We start from the raw sequence: 19,817 nt of genomic DNA, 5'->3' as shown, positions 1-19,817 counted from the left end.
CTGTATAAAATGATATTTAACAATAAAAAATTTTCAAACAATAATACTGATTGTTTTATATATATTTATACACCCATTTACCTTAAATTATAAACATGTTAAGAAAGACAAACATGTCAAAACATCTTCATAGTATATAATGTTCAATATTATTTACATAACGAAGTTTTGTATATTTTATTATAGACATTTTCCATTATGTTTAGAAAGAAATAGGATATAGCCCTAGTGTTTCAGACATAAAGTAATCCTAATCTAGGACTAAAAAGGCTTTAAATAACACTGACATTTAGTCTAAGACCAGGCTTAGTCTATGACAGGAAACTTACCAACATAGAGGATTTGGCCCTTCATTAAGAAAACAGATACAAAGTGTTTGTATACAAAGGAATATTCCAGCATATTTGCTCCCACTTTATATTAAGTGCCTATAATAATGTGTATAATAATGATACAGGCAGCTATAATGTAATTACTGTGAATGTATGCACTGTTACTGATGTATTGCAGAAGTAAATCTTATGCAAGTATGCATCTTAACAAAAGTTAAAGTCTAACTTTTATATAATTTCTGTGGTATATTTGTCTTGTCACATGCCATCCCAGCAAATCAGACGGATTAACACCAATCTGTAATTTGCAGTAATTACATACCTTTATGCTATTATATTGTTACACTTTCAAAATACCAGCAGTTCATACAAAAGTTATTACCCCCGTTACACTTTCAGTGAGAGAGAGACAGAGAATGTCCTGTTTGGGCCAAAACTGAAGTCATGTGCATTTATGTATTTACATCAGTAAACTGTTTGTTACAGAGCAGACATTCTTACTAGGTATATAGTTGCCTGTGTAGTTTACATATAGCTACACAGATATTAAAGACACTTAATATAAAGTAAGACCGCACTTATCAACATAATCTCTATCCACAGGGTTTGTAGTGTATGTGTGATTACCGCAGATAACGAATTGGATGTGTTACTCTGCACTTAATAAAGAACGGAAAACATGGAGACCTAAACCTCGCTTATAATAGAAGGCAGTTGTTCATTTCAGTCAGGAAACTTTTAAAGTAATGCAAATTCAAAACTACACTGGAGCAATACATTAAAAGGTATTTTTCTATTTTGGTATACATGCATAATCATTTATGATTCATTTCAAAATATTTCATTTAAAGCAATTCATTAGTAATTTACAAATTCCTTTGACTGAATAATACATTAAAAATGTTCTATAAAAATTAGTAGAAATACTAATGTTTATTGATGCCCCAACAAAGGCCCTTAGACTTTGAGTTTTTAGTTCAAAATTTTTTTTTAAATTTTATTTTTATTTTCACAGTACAGGGAAACTTCTTGTCAGTGGTAATCACACATTCTTGTGGTAATCACACAATCCAAATTCTTGGCAGTGGTAATCACACATACGCTACAGATGCAGTACATTGAGAGAGGAAACACTGGAGTATTCCCATTAAAGGCGGAACTTCAATTTGTCTCAAGCGTATTCCTATGCAAAGTGTTTGTGATTTACAAGGATCATGTTAATTACTGGGCTTTAAATCCAGGATTACAACATGGCAACTTTCTGTCTTGTAGTGGCAAAGAAACTGGGCCATGATATATGCTGTAGTTTGGCCCAAAACACTATGTAGAAGCCCAAGACACAGTTCAGTACTATTAGTCGCAAAGCAAGTAAACATAGGAAATTCAGAAGAATAGTAAACTTCATTTTCAACAACACAGTCACTGGCGATGAGTAGAAATGTACACTATACTCATTTATATAAAAAGTCAAACATATAATCAGATATTCCACAGTCTATATCTGTGCCAACAACACTGGAACATCAGCTGGGACAGGACTTAGAAAATGGAGAAAAAAATGATGATGACAACAATAATGTGTTTTTGCCTGGATGTTCAGATATTACCTTTTGTTTGTTTTGAATAACGTTTGGATTTGCAGCCACAGATTTTCCTTTCTGTCCATCATGAAAAGAAAACATGTTGTAAAAGAAGTAAAAATGTCTTATAATCATAAACCATGATTGTGTTATTTTACATTCACAATTCCCACTGCAGTGTTATTTCATGTTTGACTCCTGGGAGGTTACTGTGGAGTATACACACACAAATAAGCCACCTTTCAGATTGCACATGTCTGAGTATTGAGTTTTGAAGATTGTTGTGCAACAGCATCAACTCAAAGACTGTGAATGAGCCTTTACATTTAATATAAAGCATTTGGAGTATAGGAAATTCTCCTGATGCATATTTGGTATGATACTGATCAATAGTGGTCTCCTCCCAGGATGTAGAAGTGGTATAAATCTGAATACGTCCTCAAAAATATCTACAGCTTTGCGCATATTTGATGTTCATCAAAAAAAGTCATCTACTCAATATGATACCAAGCTCATAAAGCCTATCTTACTTATCTTGCAACACATTCCCAGTTGTTTAGTTGTTGTACCATCACAGTCACTTCTCATGGGCTTAGCATTTCACCGGTATTAATTTAGGCCAGTGAAGTAGTGGTGGCAATTTTGCCTGCTTTGTCTTGAGCCCATGGCTGCAGGTTCTGCAGGGCATACAGTGAAGAGTTGTGCACACACAGAGGATCTACAGGCACTGACTCACTGATAGACTTCTGGAGGGCATCAGCCTGCAGCTGCAGTAGCATCCGATTAGCCTGCTGGCGCTCGGCCTCCCTCTCCTCAGCCGTCTGTCTCCTAGAGAAGAATTAAGGGTTGTACAATGAAAAATTACCTTGTACATTTACAATATCTTACTGGCAGCAAAGTTGCCAGGCAGTTAATGTAATCAATATTTACAACATTCCTACCATAACATTTGTTTGCAGGAATGGCACATTTTGATGTATTTAAAATAGACTATAGACAATACATGATCCCTTATTACAAGATATACTATATCATAGTATATTAAAAGATATAGTATATTGTATATTATGTATATTTGTATACTATAGCTTAAAAAACAGCTAAAATCCTGACAAAACATCATTAAAAAATGTGATTATTAACCATTACTGAAAAGTCACACAAACTTTTTCGTTTTCGTTTTCAGTTTGGTCCACAAACACTGTAATGATGAGGAATGTCTGGGCATCTTTAAATATTATCTAATAGCCTAGTAAAAATCAAATCCATAAAAGTTAATAAAAAAAAAATTAAATAAAAGTCTATCTTAATAGATGATGAGCATACATGTATAGGGTATTACATTAAAAAAAATCCTAAAATATCAAGATACACAATAAGAAATTATTAAAGTAAAAGATCAGACAATAAGATGCAGTTAAAAAAAAAAATTGTGAAGAACAGAGACAGAATGAAAGTATCCTGAATACCACAGAGGAAAAAGCCCAAGAAGAAAGTAAGATATATGGGTGTATATATCTTTAAATGGCTATTTAACCATTTATTTAAACATTGCCTACTTGTTGCAGTTTGTTTTATAGCTTTTTTAAAAAAAAAAAAAAAATCTTTGGAGGACAAAATAATGAAAGTAAAAATTAAAATAAAAAATAAAAATTTAGCCTGACAAGGTAAATAAGATATTTTTAGAACTTAGTTTTACAGTAAAGTTAATGATACAGTATGATTTAATGTGATCAGTGTTACAGTAGCTATACCATAAAATCCTTTAATACAGTATAATCTGCAGTACCATAAATAATCTCCAAGAATACCAGGATTGTAAATTTGTAAAACATATTTATAGTGTCATGCTGGTTTAAACAGTATTTTATTACAAGAATTACTGAAATTCTTTACAGTGTAGAGAAATGAAGAATGTGTAATGTATTTACAATAACAAACAAAATAATAATAAATTCAAATTGCTTGTTTTTATTCATCATTTTTTTAAAAGTTGGTAAAGGTATCCATAACATTATATATATATATATATATATATATATATATATATATATATATATATATATATATATATATATATATATATATATATATGTGTGTGTGTGTGTGTGTGTGTGTGTATGTATGTATGTATGTATATATGTGTGTATACAAACACACACATACATACATACATACATATAAAACTCTTTGAAAGCTCTCTGTTTTCTGTTTTAAATTTGGACTGATCATAGCAAATGTATTGAACTTTTCTAGCCTTAAAATAAATCAAGCGGATGCAGATTTATGCACTCAAGTATATAATTTGTGAGGTCATGCTAAAGGCTTTCTATGTATTAGTGATGCACTGACTAAATCTCTGTGTTACAGCAGTATTAAATGTTGCCTAGACAGAGAGAGAGAGCATTTTCCTTACCTAATGAAGACACAGCCATAGAGGACAGGAAAGGAAGGGAACAGAAAGAGAAAGAATTCCTGAGACATTGATTATTTTTACTGGGGAAGGTTTACCCCATGTCAAAAACCATGTCCTGTGAATTGACCCCTTCCTGAATTTATAAGAATGGGGGTTAAAGTTTTAAGCTTTTAGTGGAGTTTTTTTTAAAGCAACACTTTACTGTAAGGTCCATAAATACACATATTAATACTTTACTAATGCTTTCATAATGATGAATTAATACATGCACTAATCATTAGCACAAAAGGAAATAAAGAAGCATATACTGTACATTAACAGCCAGTGAGTCATACATAAATAGGCATCAATAATAATGGTGATATATTATAAACACAAATGAAATATACTTTTTGTTTCACCTGCGCTATGAAACATTCAGTTTATAATACAGTGTACTAAAATGACATCTACACACAGCTCCTTAACAACCATTTTTATTAGCATATGCCACAGTCCTTACTGTGTTTGAATGGATCAACGTCCTGTGAGATCATCATCATCATTATCATCATCATCATAATACCTTCCCCCCTTTCTTGTTTTTTTTTTTTAAATAAATATCACCCTGATAAAGTGGGTTGATTTGGATCATGGTGTCTCAGTGCAACTCGAAATTAGTGGCACTGGCTTCACAACTGTCCCAAGTTACATCAGTAGTCTATAGTTTTGGTTAATCTACACTGTGCACAAAAAGACTGTTATAATAGACTATAAACTATTTATTAATATTGCAAGTCATGGTATTAATTAACAGGATAATTAAGCATTATTAATGATTATTAATAATCTCTTAATGTGTACGCATCAGTCATTTCTGATGTGCTGAGGATTAGTGCATGTAGGCCTATAAATTCATCATGATGAAAGTATTAAGCATCAATATATGCTTATAATAAAGTGCATCATTAGACATGGTTCAGAAATCTATATCTAATATGTAATAAAGGACATCCTAAAAGGCGGACTTACCTCCATTTAGTTCTTCGGTTCTGGAACCACGTTTTGACCTGAGCGTCGGTCATTTTAAGATTCTTGGCGAGAGCCGCGCGCTCAGCACTGGCCAGGTACTTCTGCCGGTGAAAGCGCTTCTCCAGCTCGCAGATCTGCACGCGGGAAAATGACGTGCGCGGCTTCTTCCGCTTGGGCGGAGTGCGGTTCTGGTACGGGTGACCAATGCGCCGAGTAATGGGCAGTGCTAGAAGAGCTGGAAAAAAAAGACTGAAAGTCAAGGGAAAATAGATACGCGTGACAGTGGGTGAAGATGACAAAAGAGTGCTGGAATATATATATATATATATACACACACACACACGTTAACAACAGCCTGTTATCCATGTTACATGTTAAGAACCAGAATGAAGACATCATGTCACTTGAACTGTATATTTATTCAATAACACACACAAAAAAAAAAAAAAAAAAAAAAAAAAGAAATGATAAGAAAAGAACATAATTTTCCAGACAGTTGCAAATAATGTTTGCAAGTATAGGTCTAATAGATTATTCTAAGGATACAGTATATATATATCTATATATATATATATATATATATATAGATAGATAGATAGATAGATAGATAGATAGATAGATAGATAGATAGAAAACTGGAAAAGGACACACTAACTACAGTCTACAGTACAACAGGAGCATCATGAGGATGAACTCGGTAGCATTCCTGTGCAGGAGTTGGGTATGAAGTTATAATCAGAAACAAATAAATGTGCAAAATCTGTGCAAAATAAACGCATGGAAACTGTCATAGCAGCAGTATAACATGGACAGGGTACTGTCCACAAGATGCTGTTGTCTCATAACTAGAAGGCCTATTATTGCTAAATAGTACAAATCAATACTAAAACTTAATTGTACCTGGAGTTCAGCACTGAGCTATAGTTAAATTAAACTGGTATAACAATTTAAGATCCACAAAGCAAATTATGTTAACATTGATCTGCCCTGCAGCCACCTGAAACATGAACAGCGGACACCATTTTTCATTTCTGGATTTAGGATTTAGGATGATTTCGTTGTTCATTTTTAAATAATAAACTATTTCAGACGCCCATTCATAAAACTGTATAGTCTACTGTGAACTGCATTTCAGTGGCGTTCATGATACAGTCACTGGCCTCGCTTCAGCCTTGTATGACGTGAATGATCTGATCTCCAGGAAGTGAACAAAGTGTACCTCGTTCCCCACAAAGGGAATACACTAACAAAACCACACAGCCACATTAATGACAAGGTGCCAAGAGCTGGAATAAACAAGACGCAGAGGAACTTTTACGCATGAAATGTCCAGGTTTACTGAGTTCACACTTATGAACCCCCCAGCCAGCCAGCACGTTCACATGCGCTGACATTTAAACGTTTTAAGACATTTAAGGCTGCGTTTTTGTAGCCACCATTCATTTATCTGAGACTGTAATACAATGCCATAGAAACCTGAGGGCTTTTGAGTCCCACTGAATAGCTGACCACGTGATAAATTCAGAAGTGTGGGAGTTTGCTGGGTACACCCCTGTCCAGGATCAGGTGATAGTGCGTAAAACTCAAGTCTTTGGTTTTTACGAGTGACTGTTTAGACCATATATTACTGTCTATATCCATACAGTGTATATAAGACCATGAGAACCCCGGGCATTATAATATTTGGTTTAGTTTCCGCGCCTTGCGGCTGGATCCTGACCCTGACGAGTACAGTGGCACCAAACTGGCGCACCATCCACAACATCACTGGACAGCCCGCAGATTTAATGCTGCACCAGGGCATCTGGGATATCTGCAGGTCGTTTACAGAATCCAGGGACGTCCTGTGCAACCACGAGGACAGTGAATACTTTAATAATCAGATCATCGAGGTCGCGCGCAGGATGATGGTGGCGTCTCTGATCGTGACTCTAATCGGGCTTGCTGTGATGACAGTCGGAACCACCTGCTGGACCGCCACACCCAGGATAAAGCTGGCGGGTCTCGGTGCTTTTCTCATCTCATGTTCTGGGGTTCTGGCAATCATCCCTATCTCCTGGTACAACCACATCCTGATGGACATCAACTCTCCATCTACAGACATCCGTATCGGGTACTGCATCATACTGGGCTACACAGGAGGACTAGCAGAGCTTCTCGACGGATTTGTGATATTCATTTGGATATACCGATGTTGTGGAGGAAGAAATCAGGGAGAGAGACCCGACACAAGCATTGAACTGAGGGATAAGACCACCGCACCATGCACCAGCGTGACCCGGAGCCGCGCGAGCAGCGTCCCGTCGCACATGGAGAAACTAGACTTCAACTTCCGGCTAGACAACAGAGCACACAACATATCACTGACCCTGTAGAAGCAGTCTTCAGCTCAGCTGGGTTTAGACCTATTTACAGTTAAAGCCTAATAGACACATGTACATATAGGACATATAGGTACATACAGGTACATATAGCCACATATAGCCATAATTCTCTATGGAATAAGACAATATATAATAATAAGATATTATCTTATAACAGATAATAAGATAATAATGACAATTGAAAATATTTTAGCCACTTGACAAGGTGTAATGCTTTGTATATTGTGCTTAATTTTTCGTAAAGACATTTTCATAGAGATTTTTCTCTTTAAATAGCCTAGAGTAAGCACTTCTGAAAACAGATCCAGTGTCTTATGGTGTTATTTAGTCTCTTAAAAAGTTTTTTTGCTTGTCATTTTGCGTTATATTTGGACTTTCTGAAGGCATCCTTAGATGAGTGAGGTGTCTACATTTAAGGCAGAGAAGGTATACTATACGGCTGTGCTTAGTGCACACACTTGTGAGGGAAAATCAGAAAGGTCACATGGGCCCTTCAGTGCAATAAATCCATGTGATGCTCTACAGCTCTGTAATAGACTAACTTAAAGGGAGACCTTTCTTTCTTTCTTTCTTTCTTTCTTTCTTATTATTCCTACTTTCTCTTTCTTCTCTAATCCTACAAAATAATACACGTAGGCTTATTCTTGGAAACGACAGGCATGTTAGGGACTACATCTGTGATCAGGTTTCACCATCTTTAATTCACAATAACCTTTTATTGTTGTTGTTATCCTCATATTTTTTTTATAATATTATGTCTCAGTTGTGTTGAAATGCATCAGTACCCCTTTTTTTATGATGAACGGTTAGTTTGGACAGTTTTGGGGAATATGGATGTTATTTTTTTACTTTCAGATATGGCATCACACACTCTCAGAAACAAAGGCACCATTCCAGTAAGCTATATATCTTTCACCAGGAAATCTGAATATGGTTTTTAATAAAAAAATCATTATTTAAGGTACATAATTTGACCTTAAAGACCATTCTGAAAGCCATTTAAGGGTACACCACATGCACCTTCTCAGGTAAAAGATACATAATAAAGGACTTTTATTTCTGACAGTGCAGACAGACAACACCTTTTAGGCTCACCAATCACATAAAGATTTACTGTATATACAGATAGCTACAGAGTAGGGTTCATATGAGTAGTTATAGATTATATTCCTTCAAACATCCATACTGCAATTTTGAGAAAGATTTTTATACACTGCTTTTCTCAGAAGCACAAATCTGCTGTATGTGATGATTATTTTATTTCTGTGATGAACAAGTAAAGAATGGTACATAATTAAAACAATTACAAAAACCAACAAAAGCACATCCACCCTCTTCCTCTATCCACCCTCTTCCTCTATTCTGGTCCACAAGGCAGCTTTCAGGTGTCTATGCACTGGATGTAACTTTGAGTTAAATGTGGTGAGGTATCAGAGAGGCTGTATTCATAACTCCACAGTGGTTTAACTGGACCTCCTCAAAAGCCTCGTTGCACTTTGTACTCTTGATGGACGATTCATGAACGAATTGCACTTAAACGATTCATTACCACACGAATCAAATCCGCATAGTTCGATTCATTTAAACGAGTTGTTCAAAAGAATCGAATCAGCAAAGCGAGTCTTATAAGCGTTATCGGGTTCCTCATGCACACAGTACGATCATGCTCCTATACAGCTTAAAAAGGTAAAACATTTCAGGGTTCTTTGACTGTCCCTCTGAGGGAACCTTACAACAAAATGTTTTTCTATCAGAAAGGGTTCCAAGTAGAACCCTTTTTGGAAGCTTTAAAAAAAAAACTCTTAAATAAGCCTTGAATCTTGAGTGTATGCATTTGAGTGTGAGTGCGTATGTGTGGGGCCCAAAATTACTTGTATATATATATATATATATACAAGTAATTGTAATATATATATATATATATATATATATATATATATATATATATATATATATATATATATTTATTTATTTTATTTTTTTTTTCCTAATACCTGGAACCTTTCAGGCATTTAAAATGTAGCTAAACTGTCTACGTCCTTGGTACTTTTTTTTTTTTTTTTAGAAAAACAAATGATTCTTCAAGGGTTCTTTAAAGGTTAGTGGAATAATAATAAAAGGTTCTTAGCTTCCAAATTGGTTTGAATTCTGATAGAGAAACACTGCTATAGGGTTTGACATAGACATAAACTTTAAGGGGAGAGAGAGAACGGAAGAACCTTAAGGATTTTAGATTTTAAATGAGTATGAGTTTTATTTCATTTTAACATATGGCAATGGAAATAAAAATGGATATTTTTATTCTGGCTAACTGATTTAATAGAAAACAGAATCATTTTAGCATAACGGCATTTCCGGACTACTGCATTTTATAATAATACATTTTTTAAAAAGCAGCAAAGGGATATTTTCAGTCCCAACCAGACTGCAAATAGTACAGTTTAAAGATATGAGTCATACACAACACAAACTTATGATGAATCTGATCACTTTTGATACAGCATTTGGAAACGGCCAGTATATATATATATATATATATATATATATATATATATATATATATATATATATATATATATATATATGTTAATAAAAAACCCACATAATAATAATAATAATAATAATAATAATAATAATAATAATAATAATAATAATTTGTTATTATTATTATTAGTATTATTATTATTGTTGTTGTTGTTATAATTAGCCTATTAGAAGAAGAAGAAGAATTGTGATCGTGGTGATCTTTGTGTTATTTGATTTTAAAAATAATAATTATTTAAACTTTTATCTGGCCTCGGGAATCAGTACCATTTCAAAAGGATAAACATTATCTCATTTTCCTGCAGGTTTTAGGCTGTTTGACGATTATTTCCACTGAGATAGGGTGAGACAGATTTTGTTATTTGCCTTTAACATGCTTTGTTTTTATTTTTTCACAATTTAGAAATGTAAATGCTATTTCATTCTTGAATATTAACAGTAATACAACAAAAACCCTTTGCACTGAATGAGGCAGCGCGACACACACCTTTGCAGTGTAAAGACAGGGCTGTTATTTCATCGCACACCTGTCTGTAAGTTGCCTTTACCTGGCAGTCTGTCTTTGGTGAATCTGCGGTGATTATCCACCCAGGGGAAGCAAAGCGGCCCGAAGCCCGGAGCTGCGCTCACCACAGGCGGCGCTATGGCGGCTCCAAGCGGTCTGTGCGCCGGGACCCGGATCACCCCGCGGTGTCCCAGAGTCCTGTTCGGCACGAACTCGCTCGGGTCCTCCAAAGAGCCAGGAAAAGCAGAGAGCGGGGCGAGCAGGGCAGTGAATGTAGTGGTGGTCCCGGTGTGGCTGTCCGTGCTGCTCTCAGAGCCATGCTGCCGCTCAGAGGAACCGAGGATCCGGTCTATACCGAAACGGATGGGCTCATGGCTTGCTTTAGATGACTGCTCCGGTCTCGGACTTTGCGCGCTTTCCATATTCCCCGGTTACAACCCGAGCGGGGGTTGAGGAAATCAAACCAAATCACGCAAAACGCAGAGTAACTGAGATCAATTTCAGAGTCTGTCTGTCCATTTTCTCCTCTCTTGTGCTTTTCTTTCGGTTCTGTTTCTGAAATTCCGACATATTCCGTCACATCTGTACTGAACCCTCCTCGGCTGGGCTTATTCCTGTCAAACTGTCGCATTTTCCTCTCGCATTAAGCCAAAGTCACAAAGTAGTGTTTTCATTGGTCGAATACGTCAAACCCTCGCCCCTCTATTGGTTACCATCAGCTGACAAAAATAGATTTATGTCCCAGTAGAGCTGAGCGCGAGCTTGTCAAACAGTGTCCTATATCGACCAGCAATATCCTCCTAATATATACATTTATAATATTATCTTATTTATTGTCATATTGTGTACATTTGCGGCACGAGCGAATTAATCTGACATATCTGTCTATGGGAATTTTCTCACCAAAACACAGAATTAATTAACTTTTCATTTAAAGTCTATTTTTCTTACTTTGGATTTCAGGTCTCTGTAATAATGATCCTACAGAGTGCACTTAACTGCCAGTTTAAATGAATCACTTCTCTCGAAAATGAGTCCTTTAGATAAATGATCCATTATGCATTTATTGATCCTCATGTAGAAACTGAAGAAACTGTTAAACCTGATCTCTGTGTTAATCATCTATAAATGTACTCAAAGAATCGATTCATGTCACTTCTGACAAATATTCTGTCCATTTCAGCACATCATTACCAGGACAGGCTACATGTGTGGGCAAGCATGCAAGCAACATTTTACTATAATTTTCTGCAGGTTTGGTCGCAGACCCCTTTTCCCCCGAAAAGGAGAAGGAGGAGGACATGCACCGTATATGGGCTCTCATTTAGACAGACTGCATTAAATCTATTTACTACACTCTTAGAATTTCTTTCCATGGCATCTTAGCTTCCAAACAGGGTTCTCCCATATGAGGCTTGGAACCCTTTCCAGAGAAACACTCTGTTAAAGGATTCTTCACAGAGCCTTTAAGCACTTTAAGTACTTCTGGGTTCTATGTAGAGACCTTAAGGCTTCCTCCAGAGGGACAACAGAAGAATCCTTAAGAGAATGCTTAAGAGTTAAAGAGAATCCTTAGATTTTTATGTAGGAGGTGAGTTTATTAAGCTTGCTAGGTCAGACTAACTTTCAAGTATTTAATAACATTCATGACAAAAGCATTAAATAACATTAAAAGATCCACAAGCAAAATATGAATTATTGAACTTTAAAAACAGCCCAGTTGTTGCAAATACAAATAATAATAATGAAATTAATAAATCCAAAATACTGTCCTTTATTCTAATTTCACTCTTTTTAATTTGTTTGCCTTTTTAAAAATTATTTTATTTTAGCATATTGTTACTACATAATTTTTCAATCTTATAAGTATACACACCTGATTTGGTCTATTGGCCAATTGGAATTTAGGGTTAAGTCCGTTTCTGACATGTAGCCACGCCCACTCATTAAACAATGCGTGATTTTGACTCAGCATTAGATACCCTTGGCATTGTAGCTAGTCAACAATATACCCACAACACATAAGTACAGTTAAGTAAAATATTGTTGGCATGTTACAGGCTAGCTAGCTTTGATTATAGATGCAAAACAGTTAACAGTTAACAACAGGGTCTAGCTGGCATCATTTACAGCATTGTTGATAGCCTACAAGAACATGTTAGCTTATATCCTATGACAAACTGGATGTTATATAGCCATCTGGATGGGGTTAATATAGAAGTCAGAGGTTAATCATACAATAAAAGATTGAAGATAATATTTCTGTTAACAGTTTTTCAGGGAAAGCAACCACATAGCAAGCTACACTTGTCACCCTACTGCAGCACCATAGATATATAAAGAGGTGACTCAGTGGTTGCTCAGTTACTTTGGATGGTTAATGGTTCTTCACCCTGTGGCTCTGTGGTAGGGTTCTACACAGAATGGTTCACTAGAGGAACAGTAGAAGAACCCTTAATGGTTTGAGACTGCAGCAAATGCTGGGGCTTCATCAGCTTTGACATGAACATATGCTAATCAGATATGAAGGTTTTACTAGCCTATAAACTAAGGTGTTTGAGGGCTAACTACTAGAAATCAGTGTTTCTGTTTATGAAAATCAGGTAGTTAGATGAGAGTTTGTTGGTGAGGAGGCTAACATTAAGGTATAAGTGATAGTTAATAAAATACGTGACATTCCAGAAAAGATATGTTACTAGTTACCAGTTCTGTTTCATGCCCATTCTGGGGTTTCAGCTGGTGCTTGGTCCAGATGTTTGAGTGGGCGTGGTTAAGGAAAACTTGTTTCCAAATACCATTTGACCAAGTTTTGGGTTTTTATTTTTCATACTGTACTCTTAGTCCCTGACTTAGGGAACTAACATGAGGATGTGTTTATTAATAGAGACTACAGAGCATTTCTGTAAGTAGCTCTGGATCAGGGCGTCAGTTAAATGCAGTAAATGTTAATATAAATGTAAATTTAAGACATTTAGGACATTGAAGGGTCTAAGATGGAGCCAAAAGCAGCAAAAGAAGATTAAAAATTACAAAATAAAAAATAGATAAAACTTCAGTTAAAAAAAAAAAACTCAAATATGCATTATTGCAGTTTAGATTGTAAATAGCTAATATTTTACTTGTGCATATTATAATTGTCCTAATTTTGCTATGCAGTGAGCTCTTAAAGTCGTGGAGCAGCATTAGTAACAGGAAGAACAGGTCTAAAAATGCGTTACAGACCAATTTTTAAAAATTTATACAGCACATTCCTCTTCATTCTTTTTATAAATGTAAAGAAAATGAAGATATAAATTGAAAGAAAATAAAAAAAAATATTTTGACAATCTTAACTTTAAATAAGTAATTCGTTTTAGTCTGACCTGATATTACAAAATATTGTATTTATATTATCTTACAAGCTATCTGATCAAATAAAACCCCTTACTGTTTAACGTGTATGAGTTGCATGGCTCAGTGTCAGTGTGTGTGACCTCTCTCAGGTCTTTCTGTGGCTTGCAGTGGAGTGGGGCTGAGGCGTGGATGAGCTTTGGAGAGCAGCACTGAGCGGTGATCCAGCAGACTCTCTGGCAGGGCGGCTCGACTCCCCGACATGCTCTCTTGGCTGATTTCTCTGCCATATGCCTTTCCCTCCTAGTGAGAAACGCAAGGGTTTTTTAGATTTGTGTGAACTGGTGTTTCCTGTTATTATTATTTTTTGTCTGATGAGTTATTTTCTTATTTTTATTTTTTTTTTTAAAAACTATACTATAGATGCATGGCTTTGATGCATAAAACGAAATTTTAATTTCCTATTTATTACCTGTATTCATACAGTATTGTTTAGGTTCTAAAGACTGGTCACGTGCATGACAAGAAATGTGTCCACACACACACACACACACACACACACAAGGACTTCTGAAAATGCTTTTTTATTTATTTATTTATTTTGTGTGATATTTGTAAGTTCAGTCCGTTTTACAGTGTAAGGTAAAACGAGATGCTTTCATAGGCTACATCTCAGCCGAAGGGCACAGCTTTATTTTCAGACATGCAAGCTGCACCATAATGGCTGTTTTAATATCTGTGGTAGACCCCTATTAATAACGGCTTTGCGCTAAAGCCTGATTTTTTTGTATTAGCGGTATTTTTCACAATTTGCGTAAAGAGAAGTTAATCGGGAAAAATCCATGCCTGGTGTCCTAAGAGTCTTAAGCGTCGGCAAATTATTCAAGATTATATCAATCACTGCGCAGACACATTAAATGCTCTATTCTCCGGAGAAAAGGAGCCGTAGTATAAAATGGGAAAAAATAAAGGAATAAAAGTGAACGATTTGTCTCGGAAATGACCCCCGGATTTACATAATGGGGGTTTGCGGGTGGTGGGCCGCGGGCGCCGTTTTTATTGCGCTTGTCTGCCGTGTTATCAATTTCTCCAAGTTTACTAAAGAGCTGCGTGAAATTCAGAGAACACACCAACATCCACATAGGCAAAGAAAGAGATATAGGCTATAGCGAGAGACAGCGGAGATGCAGAATTAAATAGCAAGGCTCTTATCCTATAAGGTTTTATACGCCTAGCTTCTAAACTACACTGAAAGCAGAATATGAATTAAACATGGTAAGTAATAGCGCATTGAAACAACCACCTGTTTATTCTGAAGATATAGAGCTTAATGAAGCCTGGATGACTGAGAAGATCAGGCTGAGGAAGCAGCATAGATAAAGAAAATGAGAAGAAAAAAAAAGCAAAAGTCAAACTATTAGACGCAAATTCTTTCCTCAATGCAGTTTATTTTATAGAAATACTTAAGAATCGAATATAATCACGTGACACCCCATGGTGTTTCCTGCCATGGTCATAAGACTGTATATCCTGAGTGCCTGAATATATGATAAACCGATTTTATATGGTTTATCATATTATATATTACATGATTATATATTCATATTATATATTACATGATTATATATTTTTACATGATTATATATTTATACTGGTTTTATTCAACATCACTGATTTTTTTTTTTTTTAATTTCTTTTGGACACGTTTAGCCTCAAATTATGTAACACAAACTATGGCTCATGTTGGGCTCTAACTTGTCAAATCTTTTGCATATCAGCCTCAATAAAAAAACAAACAAAAAAACAACATTAACAATATTCCTGATCCATCACAAGCCATATAAGTGGATCACGCATATAAAATATGAATAGGACCCAAAAAAGCTCTTTGGTATCTTTGGTAAACCTGATTAACTTAAATCTACATTCTGTGTGAACAGTGACAGTAACAGCATGCTGCTCAATTGTTAAATTTGAGAATACACTCAAAACTAGGAACATAAAAAAAGCCAAAGGGGGTGTTTTAAAATGAATATTTTCATAACTGATTCCATCAGTGAGCTAAGGAACTCATTTAGGTCTATACTGATATAGTTTAATAAACTTATATGCTACGATATTCTGATGCTCTTTGATATTAATAACATGCTTTCTCTGAGGGTTTCATTGAAATCCTTTGCAGGTAAAAATTCAGGAGTTTTCTGAAGCATGCTGGAAAAAAATTCTAATAAAAATCATCTGATATTTCCTCCACCTGTGCATTAAAGGGACATCAAAGGTTTCATTAAAGCTTACATTACTGTGGAGAGTGTATAATGTGCACACATTTACTTAAAGAGCCATCCTAAGAGAAAGAAAGAGAGAGAGAGAGAGAGAGAGAGAGAGATGGGATCTTGTAGCTGGATCCTGTGTGACAAACATAGGGAACAAGAACTAGAGAAGAGACCAGTAATTGAGTGTCATAGTTATTCTCACTTAGGGAGTCAGTGCGTGTGTGTGTGTGTGTGTGTGTGTGTGTGTGTGTGAGAGAGAGAGAGAAGCAATAGCCACAACACTCACAGAGCATGCGTTCATCCTGCACCTGCATCATATTGCTGAATATTGTAAAAGCCTGTGAGTTCTGATTAAACTTGAATGCAACTGATTTTCTTGTGATGTGTATACCTCAGCATTACTCTTTGTGTTTTTTAAGGTCTCTTTCATTTTTAATTTCGCCCAGATGATTCAGTTCTGTCTGCATAGAGAATCTTTTGTTTTTATTATTTTGAGCTGGTATCAGATGAATCAATATAGACCTTTACAATTTGGAAAACTCACAAAAGCAAATTATTCTTACAGTTTCATCCAATAGACTGAGATTCCTACAGTTGTCTAATTCCGTGGGGATAAAAGACATTTCAAAAGTCTCCAGAGATCAGCTCAGGTGAGAAAGTGTAGACTCATGTTTACTGCCTGAATGCAGGACAAAACAGTAGTTTAATTTCTACACCTATAGCCGGACACAAACCTGTAGGACTACAGCTTTTCTGCAGTGCACAGTATATGAAATTTCAAAATCAAATTAATTGAAAAATGAAATCTGATACTCATATACTGTATATTCCTAATGAATTGTTTTACAAGCAGAAAAGGTATGGCGCAATACTGCCACTAGTGGTTAGGAGGAAATGCATACTTTATGGTTCACAAAGCTGAATCTTTTTACCTTTTTACCTCACTGCTTTGTGCTCCTGATGTCTTTTGAATTGCCTTTTTTCTCATATTGCGCCATTACTGTTGATAAAACAGGCCTTGAAGACATGCAAATATTAACTGTGGTTGCAGTGTTATCTCATTGGTTAATGTTGTGCCTGCAGTCCAGTAATTTTAAATTCCAGGATGTCCAGAAAGCTGCTATAGAGCACTTTCCAAGGTCAAGTGACATGTCTGCATGCACATACACCCGGAGGCAAAATGTTTTGGCGCCAAACTGAAGTGAAGAGGTGAGACCACATCTCTCTGGTTTTTTAGGGTTTTTTTTCCCCCCATGAAACAGACACTATCACCAAGCTAACCATCAGCATTTATTTAGACCCCTGGGTTGATATTATCATCTAAATTTGAGCAATGACACCTTAGTTTTCATCAAATACCATCCAGAAAAATTATTTCGCCAGAGGCCATAAAAGGCTCCAGCTGGAGAAATTGAAAACTCAACATGGTTATATGCATTTAAAGCTTTTCTTAGTGAAGTATGTAGAAATGTCTGACCACTGGCCATTTCCAATGATTGGACATTTAAATCCATTACTTAGCATAAATATTTTTAAGTACTCGTCACAATCCTTCATCTGCTATTGCAAAGCATACTCTGACAGTAGCAGGTAAAAAAAAAAATCTTTGAATAGGTTAGTTTTTGCCTTCAAATTTTCACAGATGTCATCAGTTTTGCTAGTATAAACAGGAAAGAGGTCTATTGGGCCTTAACCCTGCTTAGCTATAGATTGGATTGTATTCTTGGAATCTTTCTAACTTATAAAATGTAAAAAAGGAAGATGTAAAGAAGTAAGATTTAGTGTAACAGTTGCACAGTTGCACAGCCTTATTGAGCATAACTGTTACCAGGAAAAAAATAGAATAGAAAAATTCAGCCTTGTGCTAAGGAGAATTTGAACTCCACTGAAACGGCAATAATTAAGAAGTTAAAAAAGTGAGCAGGCATGAGAAAGAGATAAACGTCACTGGATATTGAGACACAGAATTTAATCAAGGATCATATACTGTATGTGTATTGGTTCATAGCATGATCACAACTCCAAAACTATATCATAAAATATTAGCCTCTTTTCAATGACCTATTGGACCGGGTTCTTATCATCAAACCACAAATGTAAGCACATGCGGTTTACCAGTATGGTGTTTCATTGTTTACTGACTTCCAATTACCATTTTCCCTTGGGGGAATCCTGACCACCATCTTAAGAGATATTCTATTAGATTAGTTCAAGTAAAGTTTTGTTAAGCAACACCAAAAAGCCAAGTAAAATCCAAGTGATCAAGTTATCACTGTTGGCTTCAGAAGTAAAGCTAGCTCTTTGGGATCTGACATAATTACCTTTTTTATGAAAACAGTGAAATAATAGCTGTTAATAACACTAAGCAGCAGCAATATTATAAAAATTTACCGTCTGATATGCGACATTCAAACTTGACTTCAGTTAACCAGCTGCTGGATCTCTACTAGCTGCTAAAAAAGATATGTAAGGAATAAAACATGAAGTTAATTTCATGTAGCTTCATATATAGCCCAAAGTTCCTGTTATCACTTATAGCAGCTAAAAACAATCATTCACTCACTTTCTCTTAAAGTTAATAAGACAAAAATATGGCTTGTTATTAAGAAACTGCAATATGCAATGTGGTAACAGTTTTTACCGTTGATGGTTACAACGCATTGACACTGGAAATTCCTTCCAAAAAACTGTTATATAAAAGTCACCATTTCAATAATTATACATTTTTCTTTGTTAAACAACAGCACATTTTATTCATCCGTTTATTGTAAATCTTAGATTAGGTGGAGTGTCTGCCCTGTCCAAGTCCCTGTTAATGACCTGTTACTAAAGAAACAATAATGCTTAGAACAATACGTTAATATGAACCTGTGATCAGCAGCACTAATAAATAAATAAATAAATAAATAAATAAATAAAATGCTTGGCCACAGAGATGGGGTTGGCATAAAATGAGGACTCTGTCAAATCATTAACAACAAAATTTTGAAAGATAAATGTGGTTTGAAGAGACCACAAAAAACCTGAAAAACCCGCATAATGAGCTGAAGAGAATGAGCTGAGTTTTTTTGTGAAGCTGTACCATAATAACAATGCTAAGTAAAGACTAGATTTAATAAAAGTAATATTTTTATTTATTCTTTTTGAGATCACTGCTGACGCTGTAGACAGCAAAGGTTATCAGTAGGTGTTTAAAGCACAAGCGATATCTTTAGTAGGTAGAAGAAAATAATAGTAGAGTAACATTATTAAGATACATAATTGGACTTATACATCGGTGTTGCATATTAGAGGGTATATTCTACCTTAAGGAAAAAAATGTATCTGTGCAGTATGTTTATTTCTCACAGCAGAGAACTCACATACTTTTCCTTGTGTTTCTTAAAAACATTTTCTAGGAAAGTGTTTGAACAATGAAGAAATTGAACAGTATGAGGTGATA

The 19,817-nt window shown here is 35.3% G+C and overlaps 2 protein-coding genes across 2 annotated transcripts; one reads left to right on the top strand and one right to left on the bottom strand.

The window, feature by feature from the left end:
* Positions 1–123: 123 nt before the first annotated feature.
* LOC113529554 (T-cell leukemia homeobox protein 3) lies at positions 124–11,394 on the bottom strand. The gene is made up of 3 exons (XM_026918811.3): positions 10,816–11,394; positions 5,340–5,574; positions 124–2,740 (listed from the first exon to the last, which is right to left on the bottom strand). The coding sequence occupies exons 1-3, from the start codon at positions 11,192–11,194 to the stop codon at positions 2,527–2,529; spliced, it is 828 nt and encodes a 275-aa protein (XP_026774612.2). The 5' UTR covers positions 11,195–11,394; the 3' UTR covers positions 124–2,526.
* On the top strand, positions 6,019–9,432 carry LOC128318944 (claudin-23-like). Its single transcript, XM_053237174.1, has one exon. It carries the CDS (start codon positions 6,998–7,000, stop codon positions 7,712–7,714), a length of 717 nt encoding a protein of 238 aa, XP_053093149.1. The 5' UTR covers positions 6,019–6,997; the 3' UTR covers positions 7,715–9,432.
* Positions 11,395–19,817: the final 8,423 nt, after the last annotated feature.

Source organism: Pangasianodon hypophthalmus, chromosome 9, assembly GCF_027358585.1.
Source record: "Pangasianodon hypophthalmus isolate fPanHyp1 chromosome 9, fPanHyp1.pri, whole genome shotgun sequence".
In the NCBI taxonomy this organism is placed as follows: Eukaryota; Metazoa; Chordata; class Actinopteri; order Siluriformes; family Pangasiidae; genus Pangasianodon; species Pangasianodon hypophthalmus.
Note: the sequence above shows the minus strand (reverse complement) of the source record. Positions and strands in the feature narration are given on the sequence as shown.

Bases quoted from the DNA above. Each gene is read 5' to 3' on its own strand.
- LOC128318944 (XM_053237174.1), top strand. From the start codon at position 6,998: ATGAGAACCCCGGGCATTATAATATTTGGTTTAGTTTCCGCGCCTTGC.
- LOC113529554 (XM_026918811.3), bottom strand. From the start codon at position 11,194: ATGGAAAGCGCGCAAAGTCCGAGACCGGAGCAGTCATCTAAAGCAAGC. The intron at 5,575-10,815 runs GTAAAGGCAACT...TTTTTTTTCCAG, and splicing joins CACCAAAGACAGACTGCCAG to CTCTTCTAGCACTGCCCATT. The intron at 2,741-5,339 runs GTAAGTCCGCCT...ATTCTTCTCTAG, and splicing joins AACCGAAGAACTAAATGGAG to GAGACAGACGGCTGAGGAGA.